General features: G+C 42.0%; 1 protein-coding gene across 2 annotated transcripts; it reads left to right on the top strand.

Moving 5' to 3' along the window:
- The first annotated feature begins 3,703 nt into the window (after positions 1-3,703).
- Positions 3,704-12,005, top strand: gfap (glial fibrillary acidic protein). 2 transcript variants are annotated; one of them, XR_004556934.1, is made up of 9 exons: positions 3,704-4,237; positions 7,602-7,662; positions 7,768-7,863; positions 7,967-8,128; positions 8,229-8,354; positions 8,991-9,211; positions 9,293-9,336; positions 9,626-9,805; positions 9,919-12,005. XR_004556934.1 is itself a non-coding variant. In XM_034143546.1 (9 exons), exons 1-9 carry the CDS (start codon positions 3,723-3,725, stop codon positions 9,958-9,960), a joined length of 1,350 nt encoding a protein of 449 aa, XP_033999437.1. In that variant the 5' UTR covers positions 3,705-3,722; the 3' UTR covers positions 9,961-12,005. The 2 variants fall into 2 exon arrangements, 1 of the variants encoding a protein (XP_033999437.1); XM_034143546.1 differs by having other exon boundaries at positions 3,705-4,237; positions 9,626-9,708.
- The last annotated feature ends 923 nt before the right edge of the window (positions 12,006-12,928 follow it).

The following is a 12,928-nucleotide window of genomic DNA, read 5'->3' on the forward strand; positions in this document are numbered from 1 at the left end:
GGTTTTCATTTTGTTTATTACTTTTACTTGCAGAAATGTGCTTCCATCCTATGCGTTAAGTGCCAATTAGATAAAGTGAGTTTGCAAACACTACTACTAAGATAAAGTTAAAAGAAATGTAGCCGCTTAACATCTGTATTCTATCATCTTAACTTTAACTAACACGTTAGCATGTTGATGGTATTTAGCGCAAAGCACAACCAGGTGGCCTCACAGAGCAGCTAGCATGGTAAGATTCTCAGACCTGTTTAATGATACAAATCTGATCAGATCTGAGTCACATTTAAAGATGACCATCAGTTTGTGTATCAATATACAAACAACCATCATTTTTGAACAGACTAGAATCTGAGATAGTGTCTGCGTGCTTTGCTTGTTATGCGCTGTGTGTGGTATGCAGATCTGTGTGTTGTGTATTTGGGTCCCAGCATTCCTGCTGACAGGCAGACTGCGGCTTCGGGTCTGAACCGGCCCTCTTTGTGGCTGCGCTCTGTTTGGACCTCGGCGGTGCCGAGTCATTTAGCCTGCTTATCTGTCAAAGTTAAGCCCCCTGATTTTCGACACAGCTCATTCCCATGAGGCATTGCTGGTTCCGTTTCAACCAAGCATTTATCTGTTTAGTTTTAAGTTGTCACTTCTCAGGGTTTAGACATGTAGGCTAGTTAAGGTTCAGCAGCACAAATGAGCCACACTCTGGTTTTATTTAATGATGCAGTGCTCCAGGTATGTTAAAAATAAATGGTACATTTAAGTTGGCTTTTGCTATAATACTTTTTCATAAGCAGTGACAGAAGGTAACTAGGTACATTTACTCTTTTCATGCTACTTTATAATATTGTGTTTCTTTTGTGGGTGTTCTTATATCTTTTTCTGTTGTTTCACATTTTATACATAAATGCAGAACAAACATAAACATAACCAAAGGCATACTTAAAGGCAGCAAACCCCTCCTCCCCCCGGCACCCCAATTCTTCTTACACACACATACATACAGATGCGCACACACTCATATATGTTTTTTATTTGTTGTAGTTTTCCAATATTAGCAATTAGATGCGTTTTATGTGATCTATTTCAAATTGCTTGGCAGCCATACACCTCACTCATGACAACTAACACAGGTGTTGGAAACAAATCTTGCTTAATTCAGTTCATGATTTATGGGAAAGAAGTACAAAATCACACGTTTCCTTAATTCAGTTACTATTCTAGATCAAGGCCTACTCCTCCCCCTTTAATATCCTGGGAATCAGGGCCATGATGTAGTTATGAAGGTGGGGCTAAATTGCTAGTTTTTCCAGCTCGTTAGACAGAATTCAATTTGGTATGTGGCCATCAGTGAGGTTGAGGGATGGCTGAGGAGAGGTTCACACTGGGGATTGTGGGTGTAAAATGCCAGAGCACAAAGCAGCCATGTCTCCCTGGCGTGAGATCAGAATGAGTCCAGAAGCATTAAGATTCTACCCTGCCTGCACCGTTTTTTTTTCCTGTAAGTCCTGCACATGTGCTCTCCTGATGTCGGACACATGAATCAGCTGTTTGGCTTGGCCCTGCATTGACTCCAGCAGCAGGGAGGGAAGGGTCTGCACCCCAACTCCCTTTCTTCTCTCTCTGTGGATGTTTAATCATCGGGACATATTACCTCAGAGACCAGATCTGAGGCAACGGCCGTGATTGTCTAAAAAATCCAGAGAGCCCAAACAATTAGTGTCACCTTAATGATGCAACCCCGGCATTAATCCTTAGCAATAGAGCCTTTAAATCAACAAATCTCTGCCAGACTTACAGTGTGCCATCTTGTTTAACCTCTATTACCAAGAGAGCAATTTGAATTCAAGACACTGTGTTGTTGTTTTGCTTCCTTAACAACGACAACACTCAAAGGGCAGATAGTAAAGTCATACGGTGCTTTATCCACTGTCTCCCAGTAGCACTGGTTTCCACTCCCTGTGTTTTATCCAGCAACAAAGAAGTCCTTTATGTCCCACTGCTGTTACGGTTTAATAACCTGTAGCAACACCACAGTTAAATGATTCCACTACTTTCTGTTTTCCTTAACTACAAATCTTGTTTGAGTTGACCGATTAATCGATGCTGGAACATTTTCAATTGTGCTCACAGTTTTTGACCGGCTGTTTCCCAAGACATGGCACCCATTGGTTTCTATACATTTTTGACCTCTTCTTCGATTTAGATTGATAATTTCTGTTACTGGGGAAAGTAACTGCGAAAATGGTACATTGACACTTTGAATCTGGGGTGAGCTACCAATAGCTGCCGGCGAAAACAAAAGTGCTTTACTCTACCTTTATTGCAAAATGGTTGGCGATCTTTGGGCCGCAAATCGATCCTTAATTTTTCTGAGAGATGGTACCTGGTGGCAGACAGAATTTCACGAAAAAGTGAGGCAGTACATGTACAATAAACATTTACTTTATGATAACAAGTAAAAGGAAAACATTTGTTTCTTACAACTTTAAGATTTTCTTTGTGACAGTGTTTTGTGTCATAGGACTCTAATACCTTAAATATTCTTCATAGATGAACACTTGGAGAAGTGCAACAAGGGCAAGTAAGTCAATCTCATCTCCACAAACCATGCCCTTCAAAAATAAGTCTGAAAAATATCAGCTGAAGTGTGCTGACGTAGCCAGCCCTGCGGTTGTCAAGGTAATGGGTGAAAATGGTTTGGTAACGCAGCCTCTATCCTCCTGGAGTTCAGATTAGGCCTGCACCCCCCCCCCCCCCTCTTCGGCTCTACCATCCATCTGTGTTGGAGCCAAACAGGACGTCTTATAACCCGAACACAGTGAACAGCCCAGAGTCCTACAGTCTCTCTGGAGCCTCTATAAACAGCCCCTGTACTCATAAAGGTGTGCATGTGCTCCTGCAGCATGATGGTTGTTCAAATGTAGATTGTGTGACTTTGTCATGTTAATAAGCTGATTAAAAAAAAAATGTGTAACAGAAAAAGCATGGGCTCATTAGAATCATCCATCTGTGCTGACACTGGAGCGTTACTTGGTGCCAATGGCGCATGCTTAATCTGGTGTACAAACATGTTTTGCATGCCTTGATATAAGATTTGTTAAATGTATTACCTCAAACACTCCTTTTTTTCAAAGATGTGTATAGTGCTTTTTTGGCCTTCATTATAAAGATAGGACAGATTGAACGTAGGGGGGGATTGAAGGGAAGACCATTTCACCATTTCTGTGTCTAATTTATCTTCTCCTTATTAAAGCTTTTGCTGTTTGCTCCTACCAGTTTGAAGATCTCTTCCCAAAAGCTCCAACTCTTTTTGTTTGATCAAACTTTCTGTTGTTGTGGCAGTGCTGTGGTCAGGTTGAATTGGTGGCCAGACCCTGTCACACAAATTCCTTTTCATTCAGCAGGGACAGAAAGAAAGAGAGAAAGACAAAAAAAAGTGTAAGAGTGAGAGAGTGAGTCATAGGCTGGGGAGAGAAAGGAGGAGAGGGGGAGAGAGATGGAGAAAGCCGAGAGACATTTGTAGTTGAGTGGACGAGCACAGACAATCCCTGGCACACAGTTCTTTGAGTGTCATGTAAACCAACCCTCCGCTCTCACTTTTTGTCCCATTCACCGCCTGCCACCCTCCCTTCTCTCTGCTGCACCCTTTGGCCTCTTTGCTTTGGACTTGGGGGGGGGGGGTTCGCCTATAAAAGCCCTGGTATTGCCCCGAGTGAGCTCCATTTCCCATCATGGAGAGTCAGAGAGTCCAGTCCTCGTACAGGAAGCGTTACGGGCCTCAGGGCTCCGGCAGCACAGGAGTCAGAATTGGGAGCCTTTCTTCCAGCCGCCTCTCCTGGCATGGCACCCCCCGCAACTTCACCCACTCCAGCCCTGTGTCGCGGATCTCCTTGGGCTCAACGGGCCTGCTCCTGGGCAGCACCATGGACCGGCTGGATTTCCCAGCTGAATCCCTGATGAAGGCCCAGTACAAGGAGACGCGCACCAACGAGAAGGTGGAGATGATGGGCCTGAATGACCGTTTTGCCAGCTACATAGAGAAGGTGCGCCTGTTGGAGCAGCAGAACAAGGTGCTGGTGCAGGAGCTGAACCAGCTGAAGGTGAGGGAGCCCAGCCGCATGGGAGACATCTACCAGGAGGAGCTGAGAGAGCTGCGCAGACAGGTGGACGGACTCACTTCTGGCAAAGCTCGGCTGGAGATAGAGAAGGACAACCTGGCTGCAGATGTGACCATGCTCAAGCAGAGGTAGGATGGAGCAGGGTGGGACTCCTGGGGGTGGAAGCATGTTAGTGCAATGCACAGCCTCTAAAAGGGGCTTATAAGAAGACTGACTTTTGCTTTCTCACTTGTCCTTTCTGATGATTACATTACATTTATGTTAAAGATGGCACTTGACAGCAAAGCTTAATATGTTATATGTAAACGTAGTTGTGTGGACAGTAAAACTAGACATTCAAAGTATACAAAACCTTAAGACATATCATATTTTTTTAACCTCTTCTATGCATCTTATTTTATGCAAAGTGGGACTTACATTTGTCCCTAGCTGGAGTTGGACACAAAACTAATTTTGGTCAACTTGGCATTGCATTAATGGTTATGCTCTGCAAATGTTACTTGGGGAATTGTTTTAATACCCTTACAGGAAAGTCAGTTTGCATATTTTAAAACACTCTCCGAACAGTTTGTCTGTTGCACAGCTGAGATTTTTTAATTTTTTTAATTAGGAATGCATTTATATGCAGATTTGGATTGTCTCCGATTGGCTGCGATGCAGACCACCGTGCTCTGCCCCAGCTTTACTCCTGGATCCCTCTTTACAAACTTGATCCTGTCTGAACCCCTCGTTGTCATTTAGTGAGTGACGAGGAATAAGGCAAACACAATGGCCGCCCTCCACAAATGAGACAGGCAGGCAGATGTTCTCTTGTCCCCTGTTACTGTAAAACTCTGATTCACTGCATGCGCATAGCCAGGTTTTTTGTTTGTTTAACTTAACTCTACTTGGTATGGATTTATTGTTAAAAATTAAGGAGAATAAACTATTTAATTTCCCTTAGGGTAAAAGAAAGTTGTACTTCGGGCTCCTCTCAACTCTCAACAGCTGCTGGTATCCTGAAAGATGTGAATAGTGATGGCCGTCGCTGTAAAGGTCACTATCGTGATTCTGCTGCTTCCCTGTCTGCATGAATCACTGCAAATGTTACCAAAATATGTTACTTGGCAGTTATGTTGCTATGCCTCAGGCGGATTTCAGTGTTGTGTGTGTCTGTGCTTGAGGATGTATCTGCACACATGGACCCCCTTTTGTGCGTTTGTGTTTGTCTGTAAACTCCATCCCGTGGGAAAGTCCTCTGGCTGTTAGACTGGAGTTAGTGTGTAACCAGGGGCGGACTGGCCATCTGTAGAATCTGGAGAACCACAGAACGGCCGGTCGTCAAGGGCCGTTGACGGCCGGCCGGCCCTTTAAAATTGTTTTATTTAACGTCATCTTTTAAGTTGCGCTGACGGCCGACAGAGGGCGACAGCGGCCGCTAATGCAGTTGTGTGGTTCTTATTTGTCAAATAATCACACACGAAGAAGAAAAAAGACCGGCCACACGAAGAGAAGGGATTAGACGCAGAGACAGGGAGAATGAAAAACATAGATACAAATCAAAGAAAACGGTGGGGGCGAGAAGGCAAGAGGAAAAATGGTGAAGTCACTCGCAGGTGAAGCATATAAATGTCGCAAATTGACAGACCTTTTTGGCAGCAGCGCTGCCACAAGCACTATCATCAGCAGCTTAGAACAAGTGCAAGATGATGAAGAGAATGATGAGGGCGCGAGTTCAGATATACAGCCAGCCTCCTGCGTTCATGATGAGGGACAGAGTTGAGCTGGTGGAAGAACCAGATACAAGAGCAGGGCAAGAGCAAGAGGTGGGTGAGAATTATCCCTTGAACTGCATAAATGCAGCCTAATAAACAGCTGATTTCTAATAACTAATAACAAATAGTACTGTATGTTTGTGTGTTTACTGTTTTACGATGTCCCATGTGTTTAAGACATCTGAGGAGTGTCCGCCCTCTTTAGGTGAGAATTATCCCTTAAACCAGGCGGCGCTTGAAGCTCAGGTTTGGGAAGGCTAAATAACTTTTTTTTACCTGACGCTGCCCGCCTCCGGCGTATATAGAAAAGAGATCAACTCAGTGAAAGCACCGCCTGCTGACCAATTAGAGTTCAGTGTGCGAAGTTTAAATCTATCAAGTCATATTACAGAATAAAGGAAATACAGTTTAAACTGCCGTAGCCTATGCAGAGAAGACGCCGACATGTCGCACTTATCATTCATATCACATCATCAATCAGATCATCGATCATATAATATCACAATATTTCCTTATCTGAGTCAGCTTCTTGAGCCGTATCTGGCCGTGCAACACTTACATTGTCACATATACTGTATGCAGAAGTATTATTTTAAGCAACACATTAGGTTGACTCAAATGTAATTAAAGTCAGATCCACTCGTGTCTTATGGGGCAGTGATATCATAAAACTGTTGTACGCATTCAAACACTCGGTAGCCTAGTTTATTTATTTTTTAACCAGTTGTTATATATTCACCTTGCAGGTGCAACTATGTGGCTTGTATCCTGGATTATATGTTTAAGTCATGGATGTTTAAAGTTCATATTTGTCTAATATTAGTTTACTTTTCATTAATGAAGTATGATGCTGTGCTGTCAGTACACTTGTCCCTGTTTGTGACGGTCAAATGTAGCTAACCCCGCCCCTTTCACGTGCTCTCAGCTGGAGAGGGAAACCCTGGCTTGATTTACCGAGTTGATAACCAGCGTCGTAGGACCACTTAGCGAGATCTCGTTTGTTAGGGTTAGTTAAGATAACTCAAACATATCCAGGGTCTGTTGAACTGGCTTCGTAGTACGGGGCACAGGTGGCTGCATAGCAGCGCTAATGTCAAAGACACAAACATTATACATTATATTTTTATTTTACCAGGATGCAGTGACACAATTATTTAAGGCTTAGCCTTCCCTAGCCTACAGTACCCGCCGCCCCTGACTTGAACTGCATAAATAGTAGGCTATTGTAAAAAAAATTCTGATGCCACCGCTCCCACCCCCCGAATGTGGCTGGTCTGGGTCAGATTCCAGGGCTGAATTTTAGTCCCAGTCCGCCCCTGTGTGTAACGATGCATGAACTGCCCTTTCAGCTGAGCCCCAGTCGCCTCCTGAAGCTAGGGGAGCAGCACAGTAAAAAATATGATCAACATTTTTAAAATAGGTTTCTAGTTGTTGTAGTTTGGCTATTATTAAACAGGACAGTCTCAATGTGCTTGTGTGCTTTTTCTACAGTCCCTTACTATCAGGCATAGAGCAAAGAAGACATTTGTCATTATTTAAAAACATCCCAAATATATATGCTAAAATGTATGTTGTGATATAAACATCTACTGTAAATATTGTAGGTTTTCCTGTTAATTAAGAATTATTCTAAAATATGTTTAGTATGAGTTTCAATATAATCTGTATTGTCCATGATCAGCTACTGTATGAAGCACTTTTATTTCACGCCTTTACTGCTTCTTTGTGACTTACCCAGGTTGCAAGATGAGATGGGTCTCCGACAGGATGCAGAAAACAATTTGAATGCCTACAGACAGGTAATTCAGTTGATATTTCTCTAAATTCATGATTTTAACAATTCATACTTTCGTTTAGTCTGACTGGCCTCCTTTATCTCTCTGTGTATCTCATTATTTGCATAGGATGTGGATGAAGCTTCTCTTAATCGTGTCCATTTAGAGAGGAAAATCGATGCCATGCAGGATGAGATAAACTTCTTGAGGAAGACTCATGAGGAGGTAAACATTGAAATCTTGCAAAATAAACTTTAGCTATTGCTAACCACAATCAAGAAGCTCATTTGAACTTGAATCAATTCTTCACTACTGTTGTCTCTCTCAGGATCTGCGTGAGTTACAGGAGCAGCTCATGGCCCAGCAGGTGCATGTTGACCTTGATGTATCCAAACCAGACCTGACTGCTGCTCTGAGGGACATCCGGGTCCAGTATGAAACCATGGCAACCTCCAACATGCAGGAGACCGAGGATTGGTACCGCTCCAAGGTCACGAGTCTCTCATTAAGTTGGCAGTACCGAGAATTAAAGTCATTAGAGTAAAATATCCTTGTGAGAAGATACTCACAGGCTTTTTGCCTTTGTACAGTTTGCTGACCTGACAGACGCAGCCAATCGAAACGCAGAAGCCCTGCGCCAGGCCAAGCAGGAGGCCAATGAATACCGGCGTCAGGTCCAAGTGCTGACCTGCGATGTTGAGGCTCTACGAGGAACAGTAAGTCCACTCGACCACAAGAGAAGACAGTATTTGAGAACATAACATTAATCTTATCCAGCTCTAGTAAGATTTAAATTACGCTGCTTCTTCAATCAAATATTTAGTATACATTTGGGCACATATTTTCTCCAGGAAACCTTACACTTGAAATATTGTTATGATATATTTTGATGCCACATAATAACAGCTCATTCAGACAGCATCAAGACTCATTGTTGTTGTATTGAAATTAAAAGAATGAGCCCTAGTTAGAGCTTGTGTGTAAAAGTGTTCCCCTTTTTATACCATTTCCTATTTCTGAGGGGTCTTATGGACAAACAGTAAACACAAATGTTGTAACTGCCTTAAGTCAATTACCTAAATAGTGCTATTTAAAAATAATGTTAAGTTGGATGGAGATCATAACACTGATTTAGCAGTAAGTGCCAAAATAGAAGCAGAGGGATTAGTGAAAACTTTGTAGTGGTAGGTATTAGATTTATAAAAGGAAACATAGCAGTCGAGGTACATGCATTTATAAAAAGAAAAAAATGTGTGTGGTTGAAATGTAACATAAGAGTGTGAGTTTATTAACCTCAGTCTGATGCATCAGATGTTGGTGTTCATCTCTCCGTCTTCTCTCTCCTCTTTCAGAACGAGTCTCTGGAACGTCAGCTCCGGGAGATGGACGACCGCTTCGCCATGGAGACTTCTGGTTACCAGGATAGAGTGAGCCGTCTGGAGGACGACATCCACTCGCTGAAGGACGAGATGGCCAGACACCTGCAGGAGTACCAGGACCTCCTCAACGTCAAGCTGGCCCTGGACATCGAGATCGCCACCTACAGGAAGCTGCTGGAGGGAGAGGAGAGCCGGTCAGACACAGCTTTGTTGGTTTAGCACCACCACAAAATGTTAAAAAAGATACTAAATATTATCTTTTCTTTTTCCTTCAGGATCACCATTCCAGTTCAGAGCTTTTCTAACCTGCAGTTTAGAGGTTAGTAGCACATACAGTATGACCCCCTCTTTTTAATCTAGGGGATCAAGGGGTCATCGAAATCATTAGTAAAGACTGTTTAAATATCCATAAGAGATTTGTGATTTGATCTCTTTCACCCAACTTTTCCAAAAAGGCATTCACAAAAGATTTTTAATTTCTTTGGGGGCAATCAGAATAGTATATTCACTCTTACTGTGTTAAATGTGTAAACTATAGTACATGGCATCAAAGAGAGGATAACAAAACATGTCTACACTACACTAACTGGAGTCTTTTCATCTTTTAGAAACTAACCTGGACACTAAAACCCCCGAGGCCCACGTGAAGAGGAGCATCTTGGTTCGAACCGTGGAGACTAGAGATGGGGAGGTATGAGCTTCTACAGAACATTCCACTGAAGCAAACAAAACGGCACATTGCACCTCTCACCTTACCCTCTGGAGGGCAATGTTGAACCCTTCTGCAGGTTTTCACACTCACTCACTGTCTCACAAGCACACCTGATGCCTTTTGTAGCAAAAACTCACTGGGGAGTCGTTTGTTGTCTCTATTTTTAACTCTGTTGTCTTTTATTTTCAGATCATTAAGGAATCAACAACTGAACACAAAGATCTTCCTTAAAGTTCGACTTGTCTCAATCTGGGATTATTACTTATTTGTTTTGTTTCCAAACCCCAAAGCTCCCCCATCAGTGCATCATTTCATGTTTCTCTCCTTTCTTCATCACCTGCATGCTAATCTATTCAACAACCCATGACTTAACTATTAAACTCTCCTAGACTTCCTCATTAGAATTTCTGCAAAAAGCATTTATGTTCAGCTCTTATACAGCTGTTGGCAGGATGTAAGTCACTCATATTAAAATGGTATGTACCATTTTGTTCTGTTCCAGTGAAAACTCCGGGATACCACTGGCAACCTGTTTAATTTTAAGTTTTTAGCACGGTTTCAGATTAGCTGCCATAGAGAAGGCATTAAAACGTAGCAATTGTTTTAAGCTAATATGTAGCATGGTCGAGGTTGACATGTTATGAGTATGTGAAATGTGGCAAGGGAAGTACCAGAGGGAGTTTGGGTTTGCAGACACCAGAATTGGATAGCGGTGGGAAATAAGAGTTGTGTGTATGTTAGAGCATCTTTTGGCTGAAGGACAGGTGAATTTGGGCTCTTTTTTTTTTTATTTATGCCTGGTGCTATTTTGCATTTGATTCCTTTGTTGGAGCAGCAGTCGCCTCTGCTTGTGTGTTAAAGCTTGTATAGCCTGCACAGGTGTTTCAATGAGTACATCTCACTTCGGGCTGATTACACGTGTGCTTAGATAGGAGACGAGTGGAAATCATCAAACAGATAATGTGTTGATGTTACTTTTTCACTTTTTACAACCACAAACCTCTCTCGAGCCAAACAGTCTGCTATGGCTGCTTTTGATGGGTACATTTGTAAAAAGACAGGAGATTAACAACAAATGTGTGGCATGACAGTCAGTGTTCTGTAGACATTAGAGCTGCGACAGTTAGTCGAACAATAAGTTGCAGCCGTAGTAAACATTTACTAAATCGTAAAGACAGAAACAGCTGACAGGCAATCGAGATAAAACCACTGCAGAGTCTATATTGATCAAAGCTTTGATGTTTGCTGTGAGTTTTTGACAGAATTGATTTCAGCACCATTCAGTCGTTTTATTTAAAAGAAACAGTGTTGACTGACAGTTGCTGAATGTTTGCATCTTCTCTACAGAGGACGCTGATCTTGGCATCCATATTCTGTGATGTTACATACATATAAAAGGTGTCCCATCAACAGGTGCAACAAAACTCACAACAGACGAGTGTGTGAAAACCTACGCAGTCCTGAGAGGAAGTCTCATGAGCCAAAATAAACAGCTGTGAGTGTGTTTATACTTTCTCCCTCACCTTCTGCTCTTCTGCCTTCTCCATTCATCGCAGCTGTTGGTATCCTTTGTCTCTCACACAACCTGATAAGACATTATTTGACACAAGGATGCTTCAGAGCATTATCAAGCAAGTGTGATAGGGACAGAGCCAGGTTGGAGGTGTGGAGAAACTGTTTGGATACTGACTTGTCCTCCAGCCTCCAATAAATCTCCTCCAAATTCCCAGGCCAATTTCTGTTGTGTTTGACTGATAGCAGCGAGAGAGTGCTTTGGAGATGACCTCCAACAAATCCCAAAGCAGTAGAAACTATAATGTTTGTGAAGTGAGGATGCTGGGGTTGGAAGTAAAAGGAGGCTGTGAGGGAGGACGATTGATTGACTTTTCCCGCAAAAACACTGTAATCCATGCTTCCTGCCTGGTTAGAAGTCACGCTGACTGAAGCCGTGTTGCTGACAGCCGGCCTCGCCTCTAATGAGTGCTGCTACACTGAAGCTGGTTGTTGCTGTGTTCGTTGCCAAGGACACGCTGTGATTTGAGTTGTGCCTCCCACCCTCTCCCCTCCACAACTTCCACTGCTGTCACTCAACCCCTTCTCCCAATAACATGCAGATTTCTACTGTATTCCTTCTTTGTTTTTTTAATATTGATCTTAGATGGATGAATCCTGCATATTCTTATGGAAGAAACATCTGCAGATGGAAATATAACATTAGTATTAACCGATGCTACGTAATGTTTACTTAACAAGAATAAAACATTTTGTCTGTTAGAGTTGATGCCTCTTGTTTTGATTCTTACACTTTTTCATTCATTTTTCAAAATAGTTCATATGTTTGTAGTCTTCTTTTTTGGCTTATGGTTCAATACTGACACATACCATTTGAAAGTTCGGAATTGTTCAACCACATAAGCTTGATTGGGTGCATTTCAGGTTTATTCTGAACATAGAGAACAAAACGCTCTATAATGGCTAGTCACACTTTAAATGAGACCCAAATTAACACTTACAGTTGATTATTAAACACCTGAATATTTACGGAAGCTTTTTCCTGCTTTGGGTTACATTTTTCAAGGGATAGTTATAGAGGAATTTGATTTGTCGTGTCCTCATATATACTTCTTGATTCACTTTGTGTCACTGCTTAAAGGATAGATCCACACTTTCCCATGTTTGTTTTACAGGTGCACACATGTTCAATGAAAAAGATTGTACTTACTGTAGCCCAAGTGATGGAGGAGACAATTCACAGCCTCCAGTCTGTGCAAAAACTATTAAGAATCTTGAGAAACACATTTCTTACTGGAATAACATTATGATGTTTTTTAACAGCCAACAGGGAGAAATGATTACAGAGAGCAAAAGCTATTTCAATGTGGGTAAGTGAGTTTAATTTGACAGACCTAGCAAATCTTGTGAACCAATTTGTTAGGTTTTATGTTTCTCCCTTTGTAAACATATCCTTTTTACGAGCTGTTGCACACTCTTTGAATCATCTTGAGTGTCATTAACTACCTTTCCTTCACATCACATACTAAAATATATCTCAAATAAAAATACTTTGAACCAACTTAAAACATCCAGTATGGTGACTGCTCTGCTTTGAGTATTCAGGCAATGTAGTAGAAAAATACTGCAATACAATAAAATACATATCAGCCTGATGTCAGCCAAACTAGTAATGTAGGTACAAGTT

This window comes from Trematomus bernacchii, unplaced genomic scaffold (assembly GCF_902827165.1).
Source record: "Trematomus bernacchii unplaced genomic scaffold, fTreBer1.1, whole genome shotgun sequence".
NCBI lineage: Eukaryota > Metazoa > Chordata > Actinopteri > Perciformes > Nototheniidae > Trematomus > Trematomus bernacchii.